This window comes from Ovis aries, chromosome 2, assembly GCF_016772045.2.
Source record: "Ovis aries strain OAR_USU_Benz2616 breed Rambouillet chromosome 2, ARS-UI_Ramb_v3.0, whole genome shotgun sequence".
NCBI classification, from domain to species: domain Eukaryota; kingdom Metazoa; phylum Chordata; class Mammalia; order Artiodactyla; family Bovidae; genus Ovis; species Ovis aries.
The window spans coordinates 66,515,944-66,543,864 of record NC_056055.1 but is presented as its reverse complement, the minus strand read 5'-3'; the positions used below and the strand labels follow the sequence as shown (position 1 = coordinate 66,543,864).

At 44.0% G+C, this 27,921-nt stretch overlaps 1 protein-coding gene across 4 annotated transcripts in view; it reads left to right on the top strand.

Moving 5' to 3' along the window:
- Nucleotides 1-27,921, top strand: part of MAMDC2 (MAM domain containing 2) — a 170,517-nt gene that overhangs the window by 67,071 nt on the left and 75,525 nt on the right. For all 4 annotated transcript variants that reach the window (XM_004004323.5, XM_060409383.1, XM_060409384.1 and 1 more), the window contains exons 3-6: nucleotides 1,898-2,169; nucleotides 3,885-3,969; nucleotides 7,082-7,219; nucleotides 24,805-25,061. In XM_004004323.5, the coding sequence (XP_004004372.1) occupies nucleotides 1,898-2,169; nucleotides 3,885-3,969; nucleotides 7,082-7,219; nucleotides 24,805-25,061 (752 nt within the window). The remainder of the gene's footprint in view (nucleotides 1-1,897; nucleotides 2,170-3,884; nucleotides 3,970-7,081; nucleotides 7,220-24,804; nucleotides 25,062-27,921) is intronic.

Genomic DNA, 27,921 nt, shown 5'->3' with positions numbered 1-27,921 from the left:
TCCCACTACTAGTCTTTTTAGAATCCTTTCCTTTATGGCAGTGGCAGAGTGGGACAAGGAGGATATGTTTATACATTCTTTCATGTCACAATGAAGCAACAGTACAAACCCCAGCTTAGGTAGTGCTTCAAAACCCAACAGGCCCCGCAGCTAGTAAATATATATGAAGCACTTAGAGCAGCACCTGGTTCATAATGAGTGTTTGCTGTATGTAGGAGGTAGTGGTATTGCTGGTGATTACTGCAAGGACCAGATTTATTCATAGAGTGCCTGGGTTGGCACCTACAAGTAGTTGCTATTTGCACCTAGTGGGTTGTTGCTATGTTGAGAAGACTGCCAGCTGGAGATAGATCTTGATCTTGAAAGCTTTTGCAGGCAAGTGAGGCTCCTTGAAGATAATGCCCTAACTGTGTCCTGACTGTGAGGCTGGCCGTCCACTGAGCTACCACTAGCCTGTCCGCACTCACCACAGGATTCGGGCTGGGATCAGATTTGGGAAAGCAAGTGTGGGAGAAGGGGCTGAAGAACATCATGAAAAGCAAAGAGGCCTTTTAGGGCCTTTCCAGTAAGAATTTAGTGTTGGGGAGTCCCAAATGCAAGGGGTGAGGTGGGTGGTCACGTATACAAGACTGCATGTTAGATGCTGGCCGTGAATGTGGGAGCCTCTGAACAAACATGAGGGTACAGGTTAGAAGGGCAGAGGGTCCTCAAGACCCACCAGCAGGTCAGATCATTGCTACAGGAAGCCAATGGCCAGAGTTAGATTGGGAAAACTCAAGTGAGAGTTCTTGGTTCCACCCTCCTTTTTTGTTCATAGAAATGCTATTTTACATCCTAGTGGAGCCAGTGGAGCCCTTGACAGTATCAGGAGAATGAGGAGAGAGGGAGCAGGGGGGAGGAGTGAAGAGAGGGAAAGGAGAAGAGGAAGGGTGAAGGGGATGGGAGGGACAGGAAGGAGAAGACAGAAGGGAAGGGAAGGGAAGGGAAGGGAAGAGAGGGCGAGGAAGGGGGCAGGGGGTGGAGGTGGGGGTAATCAGTGCTTCTGCTGATTTCTAAGACTTGTCCTACATGTTTTACGTGTGCTTTTTCATTTAGCTATCAGAACTAGAAGATTCAATTGAGGAAGAGTCTAGAGCAGGAGGAAAGTGAAAGTTTCAGTCACTCAGTTGTGACCCCATGGACTATAGCCCACCAGGCTCCTCTGTCCATGGAATTCTCCAGGCAAAAATACCAGAATGGATAGCTATTCCCTTTTGCAAGGGATCTTCCTGACCCAGAGAAGGAGAGTCCTAGACTAATTAAAAATTAGCTTGCGATAAATTTTCTTCTGCCTGAGCCCCACGTTTGAAGTAACCAAATCAATTTAATATAATGAGGCACATTAAATACAGATTGAATCATTAGGTATGAGGGGATCGATGGAAGGGGAAGGAACCCACCAAGGTATTCTGATTTCAGTAGAGGAATACTGCTCCTCCAGATTCGGAAGCTCCTTAGCCTGGGTTCTCAAACTCATATGCCTATGGGAGCCAGGGAGATGAAAGCAGGGTGCTAGATGGGCCGGTTATAAGGTGATGGTAGGTACTAGTTTTGCTTCAAGGCCAGGAGGTGATAGGGAGAGGTGGGGATAATGGCAAATAGAGCCCACACGCCAGCTCTAAAGAGGCAGCACTACTGAGCTCCGGGCTGCTGCGGTTGTGTGAAAGTAGCCTCCATGTCACCAGACCTCCTGATTTCTCACCAGAAGCAGAGATCCAGTGTTCAGGCAACATTTAGTGGGGCCACATAATGCATGTGCTGGCTGTGTCTGCCCTCAGGTTTATTGGACTGCAGTTGTGCATTTTCCTGAGTCACAAACAGAAGATTGATTTCTTCCCTGGGTCCCCTTCTCTTCTAGGCCATTATATTTATGTGGACACCTCCTTTGCCAAGCAAGGGGAGAAAGCCGTGCTGCTGAGTCCTGATCTGCAGGCTGAAGAATGGAGCTGCCTCCGATTGGTCTACCAGATAGCCACATCTTCAGGGTCTCCATCAGATCCCAGCCGGCTGAACCTCTACATGAGATTTGAAGATGAAAGCTTTGATCGTTTGCTTTGGTCAGCCAAGAACCCTTCAGACAGCTGGCTCATAGCCAGCTTGGATTTGCAAAATACTTCCAAAAAATTCAAGGTAGACAAAATCTAGAAGCAGGCTTATTGTTTGACATTATACTCTTCTGAGATCGTATGAAGACTTCGGCCATTCATTGCAGTTAGTTTTCTCCTGTGTTAGGATGTGACATTTTGAAGGAGCTGCATCACAGAAAAACATCAGTAATGGAGATTAATATTATTTACTCCTTAGAAGAGTTTCTTCCCAGATTTGTTTTCTATTTAAATGGGATTTGTGTAAGAATCTAAATGGGGCTTAAACCAACCTCTTCAATGAAAATTTACTTTCCAATGGGCTTTAGCGAGTATTCTCATTTCTTATAATTTTGTTTCATTCTCCTAAGTTGGGTGTTTATGTTTGTGTTGTCTTCCTAATGCTTCCTTTGCTATAATTTTTAACAAAACAGTAACTATGATAAAAACAAAATGAAAATACATTGAAAGAGGAACGATACTTAAAGAACATGTTCTGATTTCAGAGATGAAAGTTGTCCCATCAAAAGTATTGGGAAAGTAAGGTAGAGAATGTAACAGAAAGTTGGATGTAGATTGGAGCAGGAAGGAGGATGAAGCCTGGACTCAGTTGGCCATGAAGTATGACATTTAGTGAAAACCTGTCATGAGGGACAAAGTGGAGGCTTCCAGAAAGCTTTCTCCATTTCTAGTCCTCTTTTCAATTCCTTATCCCATATCTCTTCTTCCTCAACAAGCTTTGGAATACAGTACTCTACATTCCGTATCTGCATATAGTCCTCCCATCAGACAGCAGGGTGGATTGAGGGAAGGAGCACTGGAGGCCTGAGTTCCCTATTATAAAGTGTCCCCCCAACAGTATATCACACCTGATACCTACCAGAATAGCTGCAAAATATTGGACTAAAATCACATAAGGAAAGGCAAATATTTTCAGAAGCAAGACCCAAGGTAAACAGTGCTTGTAATCAGCCACATACATGTTTATGCTTCTCCCTATTCTTTGGGGCTTCCCTGGTGGCTCAGATGATAAAGAATCCACCTGCAATGCAGGAGACCTGGGTTCGATCCCTGGGTTGGGAACATCCCTGGGAGGAGAGCACGGCAACCCACTCCAGTATGTTTGCCTGGAGAATGCCATGGACAGAGGAGCCTGGTTGCACAGAGTCGGATACTACTGAAGCAAAAAAAAAAAAATCTCTATTCTTCATGTAAAATTATCAAATTTTCATCAATATAGAAACTACAAGTTGAGTTGAGTTTTGAGCCTCTTCCATTCATACAAAGATCCCCCCACCACTGGTCAAATTGCCATACCTGCCTCCTCTCTCAAGGAATTTTTTTTTACCCCTCTGAGGACTCTGCCTTCAGTTCCTGGCCATGTTCAGAATGGATTTGCCCAGGGACCTAAGTCTCCTTTCCATCTGCAGCCAACTGGTGTCACCACAGGTGCGGGAGAAGGTGGTGGCTGGGGTTACAATGGAAGGCAACTGACTGGAAGACAAATGAGCTCTTACTGGATCCCTTGCTCACCTCAAAGTTCTGAGAATATGTGTATGAGTTTGTGTACACACATGCACACGCACACACTTGCCTTCTTTCAGTAAAGTCCATCATGGGATTAGTATCCAACAGCAACGAGCTGAGACAATCTCATTTTGCCTTGAATTGCTGAACAGCTTCTGACTAGTAGATGAAATACTAAAAATGGACACATGGTGTTTTAAAGTCTAACTCCCTTCTACCCCATGTGTTGTGCAGATTTTAATAGCAGGTGTGCTAGGACATGGAAATACATCCAGCATCGCACTCTTTGAAATCAAGATGACAACCGGCTACTGTATTGGTAAGTGGGTTTCCTTTTCATTGTATCAGAACATGCATCTTTTTCTAAAATCTCCTGTTGCCAGAAGTAATTGAATCAATGGTAAAGGCAGAGTATTTTATAAACTACACTCTGTAGTGCATTTTGAATTTCACATCATTTGAATGCTGTATGATGTTTCTCTGTCTTTAGCAGAGGAAGGGTCATTAAGAGTTTGCCTGGACTGACTAGGTTGATGAAAGAAAAGTAGGTGAAGTGACTGTAACCTGAGTTGCTGCCTTAAACCCAACATATTCCATATTCCAATAAACATAATTTCCAGTTGGCTGTCGATTCAGCTTTTTGTAACATTTGCCAGAAAGGTGGCATCCTGTTTACCTCCATATTGCCTCCTTTCCTCACTCTCCTCCTTTCCTCTCTGACACACCGCTGCTCTGTGTTTACAATCGCAGTGCCACTTAGATCCCACTCGAGCAGGGCTGCGAGGTGCTTCCTATGTGCCAGCTTCTTGGAGGGCATCAAGAGCAGACAGTCTCTATGCTTGAGGTCGCTCACCTTCCGTTGTCTCCTACTGAAGCTGTCTCCATAAATGATCAGTTCTGCAGGTGAAGGACACACCATGCTGTGCAGGCGAGAGGGGTGGGGAGGAAACCAGACAGGACTGAATCTAGGAGATGCATTTGAGCTGTTGTTTCAAGAAGGGGAAGTTTAGGAATTCAGCCGGTGAAGGAGCGGGGCAGGAAGGAAAGCACTCATTCTGGGCAGACCCCACTGCAGGGACAGTGCAGTGAGTGTCCTGGCGAAGGCCAGGGGCTGGGTAGTGTTTGAAGTGAGAGTCAGCAGTGCTGAGGGAGGCTGTTATGAAAGAGTCTGGATCCCAGCTGTGGAGCCTGGGTTCCTGGATTATGTGGTTGGGAGGCACCAGAAGCCGTTCAGTGGGGAGGGGCCTGCAGCTGGGCTCGCAGATGCTGACTCTGGCTGCCACCTGGAAAATGAGCTGGGAACAAGGAAAGTATATAAGAGATAGGAAAACCCTTCGGAAGTGCTTGCACCCTCCAAGAGGGGGATATAGGAGCCTAAAATTGGGGTCGGCAGTGGAATGGGATAAAGGTGGTAGGTTTGAGAGATTTTTTCTAGCACTGACAATACTGGAGGCTGAATGGCTGTGGAAAGGAAGAGACAAGAGTCAAGGGCAATTCTGAACAAAAAGGAGCCTTTACTAATTCCTTGAGTCTTCCTTCTCTGTTTTGACCTGCTGGTGATGGTGCTAATGCAAGTGAAAGAAAGCAGACCTAGACTGTTACCACTTCATGAAAACACAGTGAGCTTAAACTGTAGGCCAGTCAGACACACCTGGTGGAGCACCACCTGCTGGCTCAGTCAATGCACTGTGCCCCGCAGCCTCTGTTTCATTACCTGCAAAATGGGGATTCAAATATTTCCCTCATAGGAAAGGACTGTTGTAGAGACCAGTAAGATCACGGATATGAAGGTGATTGTCACTGTGCTTGGCAGTCAAAAATGTTAATTTCCTTTATTCAAATCACTGGATGGCTTCTGTTTTGTTTTGTTTTTCAAAACACAAAAGGAGCCCTGATATTTTACCTTGTTCAACTGTATGATCTTATTCTCACCTCATCTTTCTTTCTGTACACCCCTTTTGCCTCTCTTGTTTCCTCATCTGTAAATAATATTACATACTTGTGGGGTTGTTTTGAGGATTAGATGATTTAATTCATATAAAGTACTCAGATTAGTGCCTGGTGCATTGGAGAATATTTTGCTTTTTCTTTTACTCTGCAGCAGTCTTTAGCACTGACTGTTGGGCATAGGTCAGTGGATCCTGTAGTAGAAAAGCTGAAAATGAAAATCTTAAAAATGTTGAGTGCTTGCTAACACAAAAGCACACTGATAACTATCAGTCAGGACCCTGGCAAGAAAGTGGAAACAGATTACATTCAACCTTAGTAATTTGAGGAAAACTCACCAAAGGGACTACAAAGGTGTGGGCGGGTAAAGGAAGCCTGTCAAAATGCAGTAATCCAAGACTAGTCAGAGTGATGACTCATGAACCATCAGCACTGGAGGTCTGAAGGGGCAAGAGAGGAGGATTTACAGAACATAGAGCTGTGTGGTCCCTCGATAGAGGGGCACAGCCAACTCATGGCATCCTAGCAGAACGGGAACTGCAGGAATAAACAACCCCAACCTTGTTCACCTCTTCTCTTCCATTGGTTGAATTCATTTTAGAAGCCAGCAGGCAAGGAAGCTCATATAGGTCCATAGACATCAATCTCTGGAGGATGGAGTAGGGTGGAAGAAAGGTGGGTGGGTCTGGAGGAGCCAATAGGAGATGACCAGCACAATGACAATTTTGTATTTTTAACTGTTGTTTATGGGGGTCAATGGAGGAACTGGCTTATGAGTTTCTTGCTCCCCCAAAGGAGTCTGTTGACTGGGAACAATTTATCTGTGCAAGCATGTCAATGCACCTAAAAATGAGAGAGAGGGTCTCTTTGTCTTCTCTTGTTTTCTCTACTCAGTAGCTGCCAAAGGGCCCAGTGCCTAAGATATTCCTGTCTCGACTATTCTAAGATCTTGTTTATAAGAAAAGCAGAGAACTCTAGCATCTAGGAAACATGCGCCTTAGCCCTCAGCTTAGTACCTTGTCTGCCATCAAGAGAGAAGGGAATGAAAGAATGGGTTCCCAGAAAGGTGGTGGATAAAATTTCTGGAGCTAAAAGTGTAGCTCTGAATAGTGCTCTGACACAGAGTTGGCTGATCCACCAAGCACTAACCACGTGCCTGGCACTGTGCTGGCAGCTGTCCACCTTACCACAGCCCTGCGTGGTGGGAGTGTCCCCCCGTTTTACATAGGAAGAAATGGAGACTAGGAGAGGTCACACTGCAAGCCACATGGGCCACAATCCAAAGAAGCAATGATGAATTATAGTCTCTGTTCATTACAGAATCTCTCCTCTTGATTGACTTTGTCCAGGGCTCGTGGTACAAAGGCCCCAGTGGGAGAAGGCGGTGAGAAACATATCTGAGTAAGAGCAAACTGCAGTGAGCCTGGGCAGCTGCAGGCATAACTACATCTCCATCAAGTCCGTTTTTATTTCTCTTCTGCCAGAATGTGACTTTGAAGAAAACCATCTCTGTGGCTTTGTGAACCACTGGAACCCCAACGTAAACTGGTTTGTTGGAGGAGGAAATATGCGGAATTCCCAGTCTGCTCTCCCGCAGGATCACACCTTCAAGAGTGAACTGGGTGAGCTGGGGACGCCTTTTTCCAGGATAACTGTTTGCCCTCTCCCCGCTATATTGACCTGTCCACGGCTCTGTCAACAGAAAAGGAAGCAGTGAGAGGAGGGTGAGTAGGCACGGAGAGGCCTGGCAGGAGAGTAAGGAAGAGTAAGCCTTGAGACAGGGACGAACTGCAGACGCGAGCGCTGTAGCCGAGAACGCCACCCGGTTCAGGGCTTTTCTTGCCCTCTGACTGGGCTTTGCTATTTTCGCATTTCCATACTGTGGTTTATTTTCTTTTCTGTTTATCGTTCAGCATTTCTAAAGACAAGGCTGGAATAACCCTAGGTTACTTTTCACTAAAAATAGATTGAATGATGCGAAGGAGTCCGTAAGAACTTCTCTCTTGGCAGGGAGGTGAGCCACTACGGATGATCAGTCCTGAATGTGGTGAGCAACTGGGCCCCCTAGTGGCCAAGTGAGCTGGTTCTCTGCAGGGAAAATGGAGAGGAGAGGGTATCAGTAATCAACGGGCCTGGGGGAGAAAGACCCTACATAGGAAGGCCAGGCAAGGGCCTGCTTCCTTGTGGATTACGGCAGCTCTCACCTGGGCTTTGGTGGCTTCATGAAAACCTAGGTCTCCTCACGGTTGCAACACATTCCTTTTGTCAACTCCAAGTTCTTGTTGACCAGAGAGAAGGTTCTGGTGACTGGCTTCCCATCAGGGACAGAATAGGAATGTTGATTCTGCAACACACAGTAACATTTTCCCTTTTAATCCTTTGCCATGTGGATATTTAGGTGATCTGCTCAGTCACAATAAATGGCTGACGATGGCAGTGTGTCCCCTTCAGCTGCCTAAACACGTGGCAACTTTTTATGGCAACTTTACATCATTCCTCAGTCACTGTAGTTTCTCTTCTTGTGAGTATTTTTAACCACGTCTCCAACTTTTTTAAGTGTCCATCTTGTTACTTATCTTGGCCTTGGACGGTCTTCATCCTGTCCTTACTGTTCTCTTTGCTCCTAGGTGTTACACAAAAGATTCAGGTTTCCAAATGTATATACATATTTTGGTCCCAGAGACACACAACCCCTCTCTCCTTGTGGCCATTGTAGGAGCCACACCTATAATAAGTGTTATGTATAGGGTGAATGATCAGCTGTTATGACAGATTAATTCAGGAATCTGCATGAGTATTTTAAATGACAATACTGCTACTGCTAAGTCACTTCAGTCGTGTCCGACTCTGTGTGACACCATAGACGGCAGCCCACCAGGCTTCCCCGTCCCTGGGATTCTCCAGGCAAGAACATTGGAGTGGGTTGCCATTTCCTTCTCCAATGCATGACAGTGAAAAGTGAAAGTGAAGTCGCTCAGTCGTGTCCGACTCTTAGCGACCCCATGGACTGCAGCCCACCAGGCTCCTCCATCCATGGGATTTTCCAGGCAAGAGTACTGGAGTGGGGTGCCATTGCCTTCTCCGTAAATGACAATAGGGTTAGCTCAAAATAATAAAATGTTACTACCTCTTGAAACCTTTGTTTAAATGAATAAAACAATGAACACTGTCTTGGGGTTTCAAAAAGAAAAGCCAGATGACATTTCTTAATTTATGGAAGTAGGCTGATTTTGAGATTGTTTTCTGCCATCTTTCAAAATTCTAGTGCAAGGAATAGAGAGAATCTTGAAAGACTAGTGCATTAAAATTGTAATAATCCTTGGTGTCCTTACCACAGAGATACAACCTTTGGTGTTAGAGAACTTTTCACAAATCCCTAAAAAATTAGTTCTAAAGTCAGATCCTCTGGGTAACCAGTGTCATAATCCAATGATTATTTGTTCAGTGCATAATTTTTCATTCTTAATGATGCCAAGGACCAGCTGGCTGGGAGAACACACATTCTTGGGAGAGGCAGCAGACCTATGGACTAGTGTCAAATCATCCCTTTGACTATGGTGTGTGTGTGTGTGTGTGTGTGTGTGTGTGTTAGTCACTCAGTCCTGTCCAACTCTTTGCAACCCCATGGACTGTAGCCCACCAGGCTCCTCTGTCCTTGAAATTCTCCAGGCGAGAATACTAGAGTGGGTTGCCATATCCTCCTCCGGGGGATCTTCCTGACCCAGGGATCAAACCCATATCTCCTGCACTGCAGGCAGATTCTTTACCATCTAAGATACCAGGGAAGCCTATGTTAATTGCATGTAACCCATTGTTTGAAAAATGCGTCACCACTAGTTCTTCCTCTCTCTCATTTGTGACCACAGAACATTCCAACCATGTTTGTATCAACAAGGGATAAAGAAGAGGACCAGGCCAGGAGTCAGAATGCTTGTGCTCCAGACCCAGTTATAAGAGTGCTATATTACTTTAGATGATTTGCAGATATTTGATCCTGTCTAGAATGTCTATAAGGTATTTGGTCTATCCCATAAGGTCCTTGAAATTTGTTCCCTTCTAAAACACCTGTGAGCATTATTTGGTCTGTGTCAAATGGTTTTCAGTTCAATCAGTTCAGTTCAGTTGCTCAGTTGTGTCTGACTCTTTGGTTTTAGACAGGACCAAATATCAAGGAGCTTTGTCCACAGACTAAATGTGCACAAAGGACCAAGTGTCCTTCAGTGCTTTGGGTAGTCCCTTAACTTCTGAGGGTCTCCACCAGCCTGTTTGAAAATGAGAAATTTGAATTCAATGATCCCTAAGATGCCTTTGAGTTATAATATTTTACTGTTTTTTCTTTACCTAATGCTATACATCAAAATCTCCAAATTCACCACCCACTGAGATCTATTTCAAAAATGCTTTGGATAAAAACAAAAATAAACAAATGGGACCTAATTAAATTTAAAAGCTTTTGCACTGCAAAGAAAACGATAAACAAATGAAAAGACAACGCACAGAATGGGGAAAATTATTTGCAGATGAAGCAACCAACAAAGGATTAATCTCTAAAATATGCAAACAGCTCATGCAGTTCAATATCATAAAAGCAAATAACCCAATCAAAAAATGAGCAGGATATCTAAATAGACATTTCTCCAAAGAAGATATAAAGATGGCCAAAAGGCATATGAAAAGATGCTCAACATTACTACTCAGCTCAGTTCAGTCACTCAGTCATGTCCCACTCTTTGTGACCCCATGGACTGCAGCAAGCCAGGTTTCTCTGTCCATCACCAACTCCTGGAGCTTGCTCAAATTCATGTCCATCGAGTCGGAGATGCCATCCAACCATCTCACCCTCTTTCATCCCCTTCTCCTCCCCTTCTCTGTCTTTCCCAGCATCAGGGTCTTTTCCAATGAGTCAGTTCTTCACATCAAGTGGCCAAAGTATTGGAGCTTCAGCTTCAGCATCAGTCCTTTCAGTGAATATGCAGGATTAATTTCCTTTAGGATTGACTGGTTTGATCTCCTTGCAGTCCAAGGGACTCTCAAGAGTCTTCACCAACACCACAGTTCAAAAACATCAATTCTTCAGTGCTCAGCTTTCTTTACGGTCCAACTCTCACATCCGTACATGACTACTGGATAAACCATAGCTTTGACTATATGGACCTTTGTCAGCAAAGTAACGTCTCTGCTTTTAATATGTTGACTAGGTTGGTCATAGCTTTACGTCCAAGGAGCAAGCATCTTTTTAATTTCATGGCTGCCGTCACTATCTGCAGTGATTTTGGAGCCCAAGAAAATTAAGTCTGTCACCGTTTCCATTGTTTCCCCATCTATTTGCCATGAAGTGATGGGACTGCATGCCATGATCTTTGTTTTTTTAATGTTGAGTTTTAAGCCAGCTTTTTCAGTCTCCTCTTTCACTTTCATCAAGAGGCTCTTTAGTTCCTCTTTGCTTTCTGCCATAATGGTGGTGTCATCTGCATAGCTGAGGTTATTAATATTTCTCCCCACAATCTTGATTCCAGTTTGTGCTTCATCTATCCCAGCATTTCTAATGATGCATAAAAGTTAAATAAGCAGAGTGACAATATACAGCCTTGACATACTCCTTTCCCATTTTGGAACCAGTCTGTTGTTCCATGTCCAGTTCGAACTGTTGCTTCTTGACCTGCAAACAGATTTCTCAGGAGGCAAGTCAGGTGGTCTGGTATTCCCATCTCTTTAAGAATTTTCCAGTTTGTTGGGAGCTATACAGTCAAAGGCTTTAGCGTAGTAAATGAAGCAGAAGTAGGTATTGTTGTGGAATTCTCTTGCTTTTTTATGATCCAACGGATGTTGGCAATTTGATTTCTGGTTTCTCGGCCTTTTCTAAATCCAGCTTGAAAGTCTGGAAGTTCTCGGTTCACGTACTGTTGAAACCTACCTTGGAGAATTTTGAGCATTACTTTACTAGCATGTGAGATGAGTCCAATTATGCAGTAGTTTGAACATTCTTTGGCATTGCCTTTCTTTGGAATTGGAATGAAAACTGAAGTTCTGTGGCCGTTGCTGAGTTTTCCAAATTTGCTGGTACATTGAGTGCAGCACTTTAACAGCATCATCTTTTAGAATTTCAAATAGCTCAGCTGGAATTCCAGCATCTCCTCTAGCTTTGTTGGTCGTGATGCTTCCTATTGTCCACTTGACTTTGTACTCCAGGATGTCTGGCTCTAGGTGAGTGATCACACCCATCATGGTTATCTGGGTCATTAAGATATTTTTCGTACGGTTCTTCTGTGTGTTCTTGCCACCTCTTCTTAATATCTTCTGCTTCTGTTAGGTCCATACCATTTCTGTCCTTTATTGTGCCCATCTTTGCATGAAATGTTCCCTTGGTGTCTCTAATTTTCTTGAAGAGATCTCTAGTGTTTCCCATTCTATTGTTTTCCTCTATTTCTTTGCACTGATCACTGAGGAAGGCTTTCTTATCTCTCCTTGCTATTCTTTGGAACTCTGCATTCAGATGGATATATCTTTCCTTTTCTCCTTTGCTGTTCATTTCTCTTCTTTTCACAGCTATTTGTAAGGCCTCCTCAGACAACCATTTTGCCTTTTTGCATTTCTTTTTCTTGGGGAATGGTTTTGATCACTACCTCCTGTACAGTGTCACAAACCTCCATCCATAGTTCTTCAGGCACTCTATCAGATCTAATCCCATGAATGTATTTGTCACTTGTACTATATAATCCTAAGAAGTTTGATTTAGATCATACTTGAATAGATTAGTGATTTTCCCTACTTTCTTCAATTTAAGTCTGAATTTGGCAATAAGTTAGTGATCCAAGCCACAGTCAGCTCCTGGTCTTGTTTTTGCTGACTGTATAGAGCTTCTCCATCTTTGGCTGCAAAGAATATAATCAATCTGATTTCAGTGTTGACCATCTGGTGATGTCCACATGTAGAGTCATCTCTTGTGTTGTTAGAAGAGGGTGTTTGCTATGACCATTGCATTCTCTTGACAAAACTCTTCATTTTGTACTCCCAGGCCAAACTTGTTTGTTACTCCAGGTATCTCTTGACTTCTTACTTTTGCATTCCAGTCCCCTATAATGAAAAGGACATCATTTTTTGGTGTTTGTTCTAAAAGGTCTTGTAGGTCTTCTTAGAACCATTCAACTTCATCTTCTTCAGCATTAGTGGTTGGGGCGTAGACTTGGATTACTGTGATATTGAATGGTTTGCCTTGGAAACAAAAAGAGATCATTCTGTCATTTTTGAGATTGCATCCAAATATTGCATTTCAGATTCTTTTGTTGACTATGAGGGCTACTCCGTTTATTCTAAGGGATTCTTGCCCACAGTAGTAAATATAATGGTCATCTGAATTAAGCTCACCCATTCTGGTCCATTTTAGTTTTCTGATTGCTAAAATGTCGATGTTCACTCTTGCCATCTCCTGTCTGACCACTTCCAATTTACCTTAATTCGTGGACCTAACATTTCAGATTCCTATGCAATATTGTTCTTTACAGCATCAGACTTTACTTCCATCACCAGTAACATCCACAACTGGCTGTTGTTTTCACTTTGACTCAGCCTCTTCATTCTTTCTGGATCTAATTCTCTGGTCTTTTCCAATAGCATATTGGGCACCTACTGACCTGGGGAGTTCATCTTTCAGGATTATATCTTTTTGCCTTTTTATACTGTTCATTGGGGTTCTCAAAGCAAGAATATTGCAGTGGTTTGCCATTCCCTTCTCCAGTGGACTACATTTTGTCAGAGCTCTCCACCATGACCCATCCATCTTGGGTGGCCCTATATGCCATGGCTCATAGTTTCATTGAGTTAGACAAGGCTGTGATCCATGGATCAGTTTGGTTAGTTTTCTGGGATTGTGCTTTTCATTCTGTCTGCCCTCTGACGAATAAGGATAAGAGGCTTCTGCGTGGGAAAAAAAAAAAAAAAAAGGCTTCTGGAAGCTTCCTGATGGGAAGCACTGACTGTGGGGAAATCTGGGTCTTGCTCTGGTGGGTGGGGCCATATTCAGTAAGTCTTTAATCCAGTTTTCTGTGGATGAGTGGGGCTGTGTTCCCTCCGCATAGTTTGGCCTGAAGCGAAACTATGGTAGGGGTAATGGCAGTGATGGTGACCGCCTTCCAAATGACTTATGCCAGCATGCTGTGGCTCCTAGGACTGTTGTATTCAGTGCCCCTGACACTGCGTCAGACCACTGTCAACCCACATCTCTGCCAGAGACTTCTGGATGCTCACAGGCAGGTCTGGCTCAGTCTCCTCTGGGGTCACTGCTCCTTTCTCTTGAGTCGTTGTGCACACAAGGTTTTATTTGTGCTCTCCAAGAAGACTCTTGGAAGGCACAGGCCTGTGCCTGGGGAAGGTTTCCCCAGGCTTGTGGAAGTTCTGTAAGCAAATTCCACTGACCTTCAAAGTCAAAGTCCTCAGGTTGGGAAATCTGTTGTGGGCCCTAGAATTTTTGCAACAGTACGAGAACTTCTTTGTTATAATTGTTCTCCAGTTTGTGGGTTGTCTGCTCAGTGGCTCTATGGTGGAGTTAATGGCCACCTCCTCCAAGAGGACCTATGCCACATGGCACACCTCCCAGGTCTGCTGCAGCCAGAGTCCCTGTCCCTGTGGCAGGCCACTGCTGACCCATTCCTCTGCAGGAGACACTCAAACACTCAAAGGAAGATCTGGCTCAGTCTCTTGTGGGTCCTGGTGTACACAAGGTTTTGTTTGAGCCTTCTGAGTGTCTCTGGTGGGTATGGGGTTTGATTCTAAACACGATTTCGCCCCTCCTAGCATCTTGTTGGGGCTTCTCCTTTGCCCCTGGGCGTGGCCTATCTTTGGTGGGCTCCAACATTCTCTTGTCTGCAAATCAAAACTATAATGAGGTATCACCTTACAACAGTGAGAATGACCATCATCAAAAAATCTTCAAATAATAATACTGCAGAGGGTGTGGAGAAGAGGGAACTAGCCTATACAGTTGGTGGGAATGTAAATTGGTACAGCCACTATGGACAACAGTATGCAAGTTCCTTAAAAAACTAAAAATAGAACTACCATATGATCCAGCAATCCTACTCCTGGGATATGTCTGGAGAAAACCATAATTTAAAAAGATATATGTACCCCAATATTCATTGCAGCGCTATTAACGATAGCCAGAGCATGGAAACAACCTAAAAGTCCTTCGATGGAGGGATGGGTAAAGAAGATGTGGTACATACACACAACGGACTATTACTCAGCCATTCAAAACGAGAACAAAATGATGCCATTTGCAGCGGCATGGATGGACCTAGAGATTGCCATACTGAGTGAGGTCAGACAAGGCAAATATTGTACAATATCACTTATACGTGGAATCAAAAAAATGGTACAAGTGAACCCGTTTACAAAACAGTAATAGAGTCGTAGTTGCAGAAAAGAAACTTATGGTTACCAAGGGGGAAGTAGGGGAGGAATAAATTGGGAGATTGGAATTGACGCATACACGCTACTATATATACAAAGATAATAAGAACCTACTGTATAGTGCAGGGAACTCTACTCAGTACTCAGTAATGACCTATATAGGAATGGAATCTAAAAATGTGGATATACATGTATGTATATATGTATGTGTGTGTGTGTGTGTATATATATATATATATATATATATATATATATCTGTGAGATTCACTTTGCCATACAGCAAAAACTATACTGTAAGTCAACTATCAGTTCAGTTCAGTTCAGTTCAGTCGCTCAGTCGTGTCTGACTCTTTGCGACCCCAGGAATCGCAGCGCGCCAGGCCTCCCTGTCCATCACCAACTCCCAGAGTTCACTCAGACTCACGTCCATCGAGTCAGTGATGCCATCCAGCCATCTCATCCTGTCGTCCCCTTCTCCTCCTGCCCCCAATCCCTCCCAGCATCAGAGTCTTTTCCAGTGAGTCATCTAACATTAATTTGATTGAAATTTCTTCATCATTATTGCCTCAAGAATTTCTTCTGTTCTTTTTTCTTTTTCTCTTTGTCATGTTTCCATATGTGTATGTTAAACCTTTTGCAGTTTTCCCACAGGTCTTGAATGTTCTGGTGTTTTTCATTTTATTTTCTGTCGTTTTTTTGTTTGCTTTTTAGTTTTGGAAGTTTCTACTAAGAGAACATCAAGCTGAGACATCCTTTTTTCACTTGTGTTCAGCCTATGAATAATATGTGCATCACAGTCATTCTTCATTTCAGTTACAGTGTACTTGATGTAGCTTTGATTTTTGGTCCTCTGTTAGAATTCTCATTTCTCAACTTACATTGTCCTTCTGGTATTGTATGCTGTTTTCTTTATTCTTCAGCAGAGGTTAATTCAGTTCAATTCAGTCGCGTCCAACTCTTTGCGACCCTATGAATCGCAGCACGCCAGGACTCCCTGTCCATCACCAACTCCCAGAGTTCACTCAGACTTGCATCCATCGAGTCAGTGATGCCATCCAGCCATCTCATCGTCTGTCGTCCCCTTCTCCTCCTGCCCCCAATCCCTCCCAGCATCAAGGTCTTTTCCAATGAGTCAACTCTTCGCATGAGGTGGCCAAAGTACTAGAGTTTCAGCTTTAGCATCAGTTCTTCCAAAGAACAGCCAGGACTGATATCCTTAGAATGGACTGGTTGGCTCTCCTTGCAGTCCAAGGGACTCTCAAGAGTCTTCTCCAACACTACAGTTCAAAAGCATCAATTCTTCGGCACTCAGCTTTCTTTATGGTCCAACTCTCACATCCATACATGACCACTGGAAAAACCATAGCCTTGACTAGATGGACCTTTGTTGGCAAAGTAATGTCTCTGCTTTTGAATATGCTATCTAGATTGGTCATAACTTTTCTTCCACGGAGTAAGCGTCTTTTAATTTCATGGCTGCAGTCACCATCTGAAGTGATTTTGGAGCCCAAAAAATAAAGTTTGACACTGTTTCCACTGTTTCCCCGTCTGTTTCCCATGAAGTGATGGGACCGGATGCCATGATCTTCGTTTTCAGAATATTGAGCTTTAAGCCAACTTTTCCAAAGTTTAAGCCAAAAAAAAAAAGTTGGCTTTAAGTCAACTATACACCAATAAAAATTAATTTTAAAAATAAAATGCCTTGAGTCCCTCCTTAATATGTATAAACACATTGCATTTGGCATTAGAAAAAAGAAAAAAGAGAATTAAAGGGAGTAAGGAATGAGAAAAAGAGGACCCCCTAATATCCTGACCAGTAGATTTTCTAACGTCTATATCAAGGCGTGATGGTGTGGTCATCCCTGAGGAGCGCAAAGACTTGGTGGCAGAGCATGTCAGCCCTGCCGTAGGCACTCACTGCTCTCCTCTTATTCCCTCTCCCCATCCCATCTCTTCCTCTCCGTTTTTCCTATCTTTTCTCTTCTTCCTTGGCTATTCTAGAACTGCTCCCAAAGACAGGCAGCTTTGCCCACTAGCTTTGCTTAGTCCTCTGACATCAGTATGAAGGCCCAACGAAGTATTTGAGCCTGAGCCTGAAGCAGTCATGTATGGATGTGAGAGTTGGACTGTGAAGAAAGCTGAGCCCCGAAGAATTGATGCTTTTGAACTGTGGTGTTGGAGAAGACTCTTAAGAGTCCCTTGGACTGCAAGGAGAGCCAACCAGTCAATCCTAAAGGAGATCAGCCCAGGGTGTTCATTGGAAGGACTGATGCTAAAGCTGAAACTCCAATACTTTGGCCACCTGATGCAAAGAGCTGACTCATTTGAAAAGACCCTGATGCTGGGAAAGACTGAGGGCGGGAGGAAAAGGGGATGACAGAGGATGAGATGGTTGGATGGCATCACCGACTCAATGGTCATGGGTTTGGGTGAACTCTGGGAGTTGGTGATGGACAGGGAGGCCTGGCGTGCTGCAGTTCATGGGGTCACAAAGATTCGGGCATGACTAGTGACTGAACTGAACTGAACTGAAGGGACGAACTCTAGGGAGACTTTTACCTGCTTCCAGCAATCCTGAATTATAATCAGCCTAGTCAGAGCCTTCTTCATTGATCACAATGAGGCTTTTTCACTGATCACTCATTCATTCATTCAACAAATACATAATAAGCCCTCTTTATAGAACAGGTATTCTTGCATAACCTAGTGATACAAAAACTTCCAACTGTTCCCTAGAATGCCACTATTTGAGTATAATAATCTTTATGTAAGAAGAAGGGCTATATATGTCATCAAGTAAACTGGGGAAATGCTGAGCTAAAGAATGCTCAACAGACACCTCTATTTGATGGCTTCTCAGTGCCTTTAATATACTTCTGTGTTAACATATATTATGGCCTTTCTCAAAATGTTCAAATACTGAGATACTATGTAAATATGCATAGGGATGTATGATTAGTAGAATTATGAAATAAATGGTATGGGACCACAGAAAATAAAAGACCACCTTGGTTTTGGAATTTGGGGAAGGCTTTCTACAGGAAGTCATATCAGAACTGATACTTGGCCTGATGGATAAGGAGAAGACAAGAATAGTGCATGCAGAGGTGTCCAGGCATGAGAATAGATAGTTTCTTTGATGTTTGGAGTGTTTAAAGATGGTGGCACATGTGATAATGGCAGCATAGGGCCTAGATCCTAGGTTGTATTTCTGCTTGTGATCAGCAGGAAGCCTGGATGCCTACCTTCCATTCACTTCTTCCAACTGTTCTCTGCTATCTCACTTTGGCTTCTCTTTTTGGAGTAAGGTATTGCCCAATGAATAACCAAAGAGCCTTCTCATTTCCACCCAACACACACAGACATTCACACTCCTTACGCTTAGACTCCTAGGTGAGGCTTCTCCCTACATAGGATGGGGCTAAAAAAGATGAGTTCTAAAAATTCTTAAATTTTTTATTTGAAACACTTTTTGCTCATACGACTCAAAGGTTTGACCAGGATTACTCTTGGGGAAAAAAAGCCTCCAATGCTCTAAATAAGAGAAAGGCTGCCTTTCTTATTACATTTGCCTTCTACCAGGTATATTGATTTTCCTTGAGCTCCGTCAATTTGGGTGGCAGAGGAAAGATTAAATGGTTCAGCTGTCTGCCCGCAGCAGCAGATTTGGCTCTATATAAACTCATCTCCTGTTCATTCATATCCTGGAAGCAGCTTATGCTTTTGCTTTCAGGTAAAAACTGGAGAAACAAACAGCAGGGGTGAGGGAAGCTATGTGCCTGTTCAGAAACTTCAGAGCTGCAGAGATGCCGAAGGAAGTCTTCTCTGGAGGGCTCTGGCCTACGTGTTTTAGAAAAGAGAACAGTGAAAGTAATATCTGAAAAATATTGTGTGGATGTCAGTTTTCCTTCACTTGTCTGTGTGTTTTTAACAGCCTCAAACAGTGAGTCAGATTTTTCAAACGATCACTGTGTGTTCAAATTCTTGACTTATGGTGGAAATGACTAATGCAGTAGGAGTGTGATAGACTCCTGGAGGGGCTGGGCTATTATCTTGCTTTTTCTTACTCAATTTGCATTCATCACATGTAGATTTCTCTCCTTTGTTAATATTTTATGAAGTGAAACAAAATCCTTCAGGGGATAAGCTACTGACAGCTCAGATCATTACTGTTTCCTACATGTCTTAGCAAAAAGAAGATAATTGCTGGAAAGATAATGAGGGAAATCTGTTCCTTTGCTAAAATTTTAGAAATCAGGTCTGCATACGGTGCTGCTACAGAAGGAGCTGAACAAAGTTTCAAAATGTAGAATAAGGTCAGAGTTGTTTTACTCCATCAAAGACCCTGAGATGGATGGATCATCTTTCCATAACTCACAACATTCTTTCCTCGTTTCACTTTGGATTGAGTTCAAGCATCATCTTCACAGCACTTATTCGTTCTCTCTCTGCACCGATCCATTTGGCTCATCGCAAAAGCACTCAGCAGGGAAGCAGCTTTATTAATTTTCTCACCATTACCTTTGTGCAAGCTCTGCTGGACCTCCTTTCTCTGTCCTTGGGTGACTTCACCATGGCTTTCCAGGCACCTTCTGATATTAACAAACCGCCTCATTTTTAAGGATTAAGTTCAGTTGATTCGGAACCCCAATTTCCGATCCTTCAACCAGAACACAGATCAGCTGTAGAGAAGGGATTGGGCTTTACTTCTTCACACTTCTTCCCTTTGGTCTTTTCTTCGTCTTCCCCCACTCACGATGCTGCTTCTGGCTTCTCCAGGGTTGGGGGAGGCAAGATGGGAAAGGGAAGGGGACGAAAGGTCACATGTGACCTGTGCTGTTTAATCTGGAGTCGATGACCTTCATGCTGCAGGTGGCTGGATGCTGGCTATGTCTCTCATAGCCAGTGACAAAAATGATGCACTCTGACTGGCCATCTGTGAATCCCCCTTAGTGCTTGTTACGGGGTAGACTCCACCAGCCCCTTTTTGTTAGGGTTACCGCCCTGGATGCAGTCCTTTTGAGAAGAGTCCTTTCAGGCACTCTAGCCCAGCTACCTTCTGAGTTTTCCACCTAGGCTTCGGGAAAACTCAGATGTCTCCCCCATCAAACTCTAGAAGTCCAGCTCACTGGCAACAAAAATCCTTTCTGTCCCTTCTACCTCCAGGTCCCTACAGCCTCTAGCTGCATGCCGTCAAGGCTCTGATACAGAGGCCCAGCCTCTGCAACCCACAAACTCCAGTTACCCCTGGAGTTCTCTCAGTAGCTCCCACCCTCCTCTCAAGGCCCTGGGTTCTGGCTCAGAACCCAGGAGCTTGCAAGCATGGGTGGGATGAGATTAGATGGTAGTTTCCCTCCCCTATCTTCTCTGCAAGTGGTTCTCTGAAACCCCCTCCCTTGGTAAAGGTAAGAAAGGGGAAGCAATCCCCTCCCATTCCCTTGGGGGATCAAAAGGAAACACATGGCAGGTCAGCTCCACAGGTCTCTTCAAAGAAACTCTGCCTCCAGTCTCTCTGATCCCTCCTTGGCCTTCTCATATATACAGGCCGGCAGAGGCGGGGTGAGGAGGGAGGGTTAGGATTAGCGGGGAGGTGAAAGGGTCTAATCTGGTAGAGCAGGTTTAGATTCCAGGTCTGCCACAATGTAGCATATACAACAGGGATAGTTTAGCACCACCGTGTAGAAAATAGAGGGCCTTGTGCCCCATTGTTCTTATCACTGAGATCTTAGCAGAAACTAGAAGTCCCACTTCATATACTGACTCTACTGTAGAGTCAGACTCTATTATAGTAAAATTTAACCAAACCCTTGGAACTAAAGGTTTAGCAGGTAACTGCCAGACCTGTAGACTGGAGAGCGGGCATGGTAACTAGATGCCTTTGGGTGCTGCCTCCTCACAGTGGCAGCAGACCCACTGGCATGCCTTTCTCTGGGTCTTCCCCCACACCCAGAAGACAGCTCATCCAGACAACCGTGACACAGATGCAGACACCGCAACTGGAGCACAAATGTGGCCAATAGGACTGAATCACAGCTGAGTCAGAGGGTGCCACTGGCATCGCAGCCAAGCCAAGGGCAATCTCTGTGGAATGCTGGTTAGCCACACTGTTTGAAAATAGAAGTTCAGGAGCTGCCTTCAAAGTTCTTTCCCTAATTCAAGGGGAAATGGCTGACTACCAGTGAGCCACTGGTTCCACATGAAACGTTGAGCTAATACAGAGAGCTACTGCAAGAAAGGAGGGAAGCCCTCTTCAGAAGAGAGTGTGCGTGTGTTCTTAGCACAGGCATTTTGCCAGAGGGCCTGAGCTTTGGCTTGGGTCACAGAGAGTTTTGCTCTTTTAATAGGATCCCCAACGGTTTGGTTGATTATAAGGATCCTTTCCACCTAAGATCTATCTATACCTAGTTTAATCTACTCAGAGATAAAGGATCTGATTTTTCTTTCTAAAAGGCTTCTTCTAGAGATTCTGGAGGTTCCAGAACCCTGGATCAGTTGAGGAATTGGCCTCATTGAGCTGGGCAGAAAAGTTCTTATAAGACACTGGCCATAATTTTCCAAGCACTCTAGGCTGCCTTCTTCATTCCCCTTGGAAGGATACACAAAACAGTGCCTGCACCACCACCTGCTCCCAACCGCACAGCAGATTGTACGTGAAGACACATATTCAGCCGGGCTGGTGGTCATTCCTCTGGCCCAGCCTCCTGGGGCTGACACCTGGTGATTTCTGAATCATCCACATTCCTTCAACTGAGATGATATGCTTCTGATGAGTTACCTTCTGTTTCCCAGTCAGAAAGTGTCTTACTCAGATAGTAAATAGTACCCAACTTTGGCAACAAGTGAATGACAGAGAGGAAAGGGTGGGGAGGCAATAGATTGTGGTCTGGTCTAGTGGTTCCATCCGAGACTTGGTGTCAGCAGGCTTGGTCAGATTCCCAGCAGCCTCTCTGACTCACTTTGGGCAGGTCACATTGTGTTTGCTGTTGTTTGGGAGCAGGAGTGGGACTGTGGTTCACTGGCCTCATGTCTTGTGCATCGGTTGTTAACTAGGCACTAGCTGCAAATTCAGGTATTTAAATTTTGTCCACCCAGGAGGTGAGTAAGTAGCCTTTAAGAACCACTGTCAGATATCTGTCAGCTGTGAGGAAAATATATTCATAATGAGAAGGAGTGTGAGACATTGCTCCTAAACATGTACTCTGGAAACAGAACAAATACTTTCCAGTGGATTTGTGAGGTCTCCTAGACGTCCTGAGGTCTCCTGGAGTTTTGGAGGTGTGCTTCACCTGGGTAGACTGAATTCCTTCTTCATGTCTGTCTGGCCACCAGCAGTGCTTCAGAGGACACTGAGCTTAGGAGGGCTGCTTGTGGCCTTGCCTCCTCATCAGAAGTTCCTGGATTCTGCTCAGTCCAACATTCTGATTCTTCCTTTAAAATCCCTCCCCAGAGGCAGCCAACTGGGAGCTCATCAGCTGCTGCCAGTCTTGCAGTTACGTTTATTTGGCACTCACAAAGTTTAAAAAATTGTGATGGCAGGTGTTATAGGTTGAATTGTATTTCTTCAAAATCCATATGTTAAAGTCCTAACCCCCAGAACTTCAGAATGGGGGAATGGAAATGGGGTCATTGAAGATTAATTGGTTAAGATGAGGTCATACTAAAGTGGGGTGGGCCCTGGCCCCGCCCAAGTCCAGTATGAAAAAAAGGGAAATGTGGCCACAGAGAGATACAAGCTTAGAAGGGAGAATACCATGTGACCATGTGATCTCTGAAGGCAGAGATCTATCAGTCAGGGTCAAAGGTTGCCAATGCCATGGAAGCTAGGAGAGAAGCATAGAACAGGGTCTCCCTGACATCTGTCAGAGGAAACTAATTGTTCCCATACCTTGACCTTGGACTTCTAGCCTCCCGAATTGTGGAACAACAAATTTCTTTAGTTTCAGCCATCCAGTTTAAGATACTGTTATGGTAACCCTAACAAAATAATAGGGGTGGTATCATTTTTAAATCAATGGATTTGCCAGAAAAAATCTGGATTTTGAGTTTCAGCGGGAGAAGCCTGCAGCCCCTGGCTGATATGAGGGCATCGGCAGGAAGTAGAGGGATGGGCTCTCAGGAAGGAGCACGGGTCCACGCACAGGGCCAGCACCCCTCACCCCCAGCTGGCTGTCACAGGCCAAGAATACAGACCCAGCACTATCAGATTTTCTGATTGTTTTCAGGGGAATTTGATATCTGCTTCCCGTTGCTGGTGAAATGTGATTTCCACTGTTGGCGGCTAATCCATTACTCTCCATTTTCTCCCTGACCCACTCCACTTCAGACATACACTTGATCTGACTGACTCCTCTGATCATCTGAGTTTGTGATTTCTGTTTATTCACAGTCTCATGGCTTGGCAAGATAGTCAGACAATTCTATTTAAGCCAGGGAGATTTTTCAGAGTGGGTTGAACAATTTGCTACCAGGAGAAAGGAGCTTTGATTTATCCACCTTTCCCCTCTGCCATATTGCAGTGAGGATTGTTCTGAGACCATGTTTCTGCTTTGAATCACCAGTTGTTGAGGGCCCATCACATTCCAGGCGGTGTGTTAGCTGCAAAGCAAGTGTCCAGCATGTGAATGCATATATTCTTCCTAATATACTTACTGCTATTTTGCTGGTGATAAAAGGAAAGATTATAAACCAGGTACCATGTAATAAAAGCAAAGACATTAAGCTGTAATTGTTCTGAGCTTATAAATAGAAAGGCCATTCTATCACAGCTGCATTGCCTCACACGCCTCTGTCACTGCAGCTCAAATAAATTTAGACTAATAAATAAATTAAATTGCTGATACTAATGGTACCATAAGGGAGGTGCATGGTATAAAAACACCAATGGCATTCCTTTACTTCATTATAATTATCTTAGGCAATTATAATGTGCCAGGTACACACTAACCACTTCACATACACAATCTCATTTAACATTCAGATCAACCCTGTGAGAGAAATATTTGATTCTTATTCTAGAGATCAGGAAGGTGAAGTCCAGAGATATTCCGTCACTTGCTCAAAGTCACAGGGCATAAGATGTAGCGCTGGATTCAAAGCCAGTGCGTTTAATGCCAAAATCCAGGTTCTCCCACTTCCACCTCTCTTTTTCTTTATTTTACCAAAATGCCTCTAATGAAGATCAGCTATTAGGTCTGAAGTCCGCCAAGGCCTTGCCAACCATTGAGGGAAGGGGGCTTGGTCCCAAGTTCAACTTCCCAAATCCTAACCCTGTCGACAGTGTTGACTGACCCACATGCCCTATTAAAGAGGCACAAATTGTCATCTAGTTTGAATTCGAAATCTCTGTTTCACTGAAAGAACGCACAGTGACATTACATGTATGTGGCAAAGATGTAGAGGAGAACAGATGGTGCGCTTGGCGTGCTCTTAGAAACCTTATCACTCGAAGGCTTGTTGGAGGAGCCGTCGGGGTCACATTCTGCTTTTTTTCTCAACTGTGTTCAGCTTATAAACATTCAAACGCTTTACAGATGACATACCTACCTTTCTATATGTATGTTTTACTTCAGTCAAGGGTAAAGGAAAGGGAAAGAATGGTCCTTATATTAAGCAGAGCACAGTAAACTCCACTACTTATCTCCCAGCGGCAACTTTCATCAACCTATTGCCAAACTTCTTTCATCTACAGCTCACTCTCTTCCTCTCCCCACCGGGTTATTTTCAAGTAAATCCCAAATTGTGTAGTTGCGTCTGAGAATCTGTCTCCCTGTCTTAGGTTGTTTTCTCTGTGCAATTTCAGGCCATTACATGTACGTGGACTCTGTCTACATCAAGCACTTCCAGGAGGTGGCCCAGCTCATCTCCCCGATGACCACGGCCCCCATGTCTGGCTGCCTGTCATTTTATTACCAACTCCAGCAGAGGAATGGCAACATCTTCTCTGTGTACACGAGGGATGCAGCTGGCCTCTATGAGGAGATCTGGAAAGCGGGCGACCCAGGGAATGCTGTCTGGAACCTTGCTGAGGTGGAGTTCAGTGCCCCATACCCCAAGGAGGTACGTGTGCCTGGTGTGCCCTGGCCTGGCCACTCTGCAGAGATGCCACCGCACCCAGACGTGGCGCAGGAGACACTGCAGCCTCACACTCATCCCTCCTCCTTTGTGTCTCAGTCTCCATCTCCCTTTTCCCTTCCTTGGCCTCTCCCACTTTTCTCCCTTCCTCTGTATTCTCTCTGCCTTCCTCCTCTATCACTTCATTTTCTAGAAGAGTGTTTCTTAATAAAGACAAACATGGGAAAGCCAGTCAACCAACTAGATTTCTTGGCCACACTCTCCCTCTGAACTTGCACTGTGGTCATGTGAGTTCAGATGAGATTAGTGAAACTCCTTCTACGTGAATCTCACTCTCAAACTTCAGCTCCTGACAGCAGCTGTGAAGGTTCCTCTTACCTGAGGGAACACTCCTTCTAAATTAAAAAAAAAAAAAAAGACTAATTTTTTCTTTTCTCCTTTGTAGTATAAATAACATCATAAAAGTCAGAAATAAATATGATTTTGCCCCTAATTTGAAACAAGCCTTGGGGCCTCTAAACTTTTTATGGTTTAAAACTATTCATTTACATGAGTGGTAAATGTGGAGTGCAAAAGAATTAGAAAATTCAGAGAAGCAAAACAAACTAAAACGCCCTACACCAGCCCTGCAAAGAAAAGAACTAACATCTTGGTATTCATCCTTGAAGACCTTTTTGTAAGCACATCTGTTAATACATATCTATACATGTATTCTGGGCTTCCTAGGTGACACAGTGGTAAAGATTCTGCCTGCCAGTGCAGGAGACGCAAGAGACTCGGGTTCAGTCCCTGATTTGGGAAGACCCCCTGGAGACCCCCCACTCCAGTATTCATGCCTGGGAAATCCCATGGGCAGAGGAGCCTGGCGGACTACAGTCCATGGGGTTGCAAAGAGTCAGACACAACTGAGCACACACACGCACACACACACGCACACGCACGCATGTATTTCTGTACTGACAACAGTCCAACCAAGTAGATAAAATTATCCCCGTATTCCAGATGAAAGAGGAGGAAATGCAAAGTGCAAGATGTTTGCTGTTTTGTTCTAGGTCACACCACTGGGGAGTGCCAGGGTGCTGAGAAAGTTTCCTGCACTAAATCTGATTTAAATTTGAAGGAAGAGGGGAGCTCTGTGGTTGCAGATCTGGAGCTCTAAAGAGAGTCTTAGTCCCCACAGCTTGTGAACATCCCCGGCTTTCACTTTGCACTTTTTGCAGTATCTTGCCTAGTTCCGTTTAGAGTGCAAAAGAGGCCGATGATCCTTTGGATGCTTTTCAGTAGTGCCATCTGCTCACCTGATGTGGTGTTTCAGTGAGTCTTGGGGTGGGGTCTCGGTTTCAGAAGTGTTCTGTCCATGGACTGTGTGCCTGCCCCTCCCTTTCCTTCTTCCAATTCCCCCTACCCCAGACAGCCCCAGAGAGGGGACTTTTGTAGTATGTGTGCTATTTCCTATTCCAAAGTCTAGCCAGGCCTTGATTTGCTCTTGCAGCCCAGTGGAAAAGTTTCTGTGAGTGTGGGTTACAAGGAGAAAAAGAAATTCACATGCTGCTTGAGAAAGTTTTCCTTCTATTAGAGTCACAAGTCACATGCACAGTGAAGGCGTTGTCCTTGCAAATTCTTTTCATCCAACCGTAAACTCCTGGGGCAACATTTATACGAGTGAGACTTCGCTGAATTTTCTTTTTAATCAGTGCTTGAAAAGTTACCATTTCTGTTTACTGCTTAAGTTTACTACTAAACTTAAGTACATATCCTTTTGAGTCACACATGCATGAATTTGCCCTGGCAGTTGGGACTCATTACATCAGGATTATTGGCTCCTGGTAATTTCCGAGAAAAGAAACTTACCCTGCGGAAATCAGCGAATTTAATGTCCCCATATTCTCAAATGAATTTTTTAAAGGAAGACAAATATCTGAACAATAGAGAACATAATGACACAGAGGCTGTGATTTGCTAATTATGATTGGAAATATCCTTATTCAGTAAGGGTATTTAGATCAGTCAGTAAGATCAATCTGTTGTTGGCTTTATCACCTTGAAAATGAAATGTCATAGGCCTATGTTGAGCTTGTAAACTGAATTTGCTCCTCCTCATTCACCCAAATCTGTCCCCTTGGTTCTCAGCCCTTCCTCCATTGCCAGAGACAAATTTCCAGGGTTGTCTTAGATTTTGGAGAGGCCAAGTGTCTAAGGACCACTGTTGTCAAAACTGAAACGGACAATCTTATCCAAACTCTTCTCAAAAATTAAGAAGTTGAGACCTAGAGGATAAAAGGGACAAACTAGAGTTAATTAGTGGCCAACTAGACTCAAATATGAATACCAGTTCAGGAGGGGGTCACCCTGGAGAAAAAGGCATGGATTTAGTTCAGAGCTTGTTATGTACCTGACTCCATAGGATCTATATATACAGTATCTCATTTAATCACATCTACAGTCCTACAAGGAAGATGTTAAAATGTCTATTTTATAACAAGAAAAGTGTTTCTCTGAAAGGGTTAGCTATGTCCCCAAGGTCACCTAGTAAAGTGACCACAACAAGATTTGAACTCTGGTCTGTCTGCCTCTAAGACACCATTCTCCTTAGCAGAGGGTGAAGACTAGAGGCCTATGGATCAGATCTAGCCTATAGTGATTTGTCTAGCTGCTATAGTGGTATTTGTTTGGTTTTATTTTGCACACATATTTGTTTTAGTTTTTGAATGAATTGTCAACATTGAAAAATCTGAAGATTTCAAATAAAAATCTAGTGATCAAGTCCTCTTGACAATTTGGTGAGTCCAGGCATGTTAGGCCTAAATTTGCACCTGCCAGCAACTGACAAGGCTAAGTAGCAGCT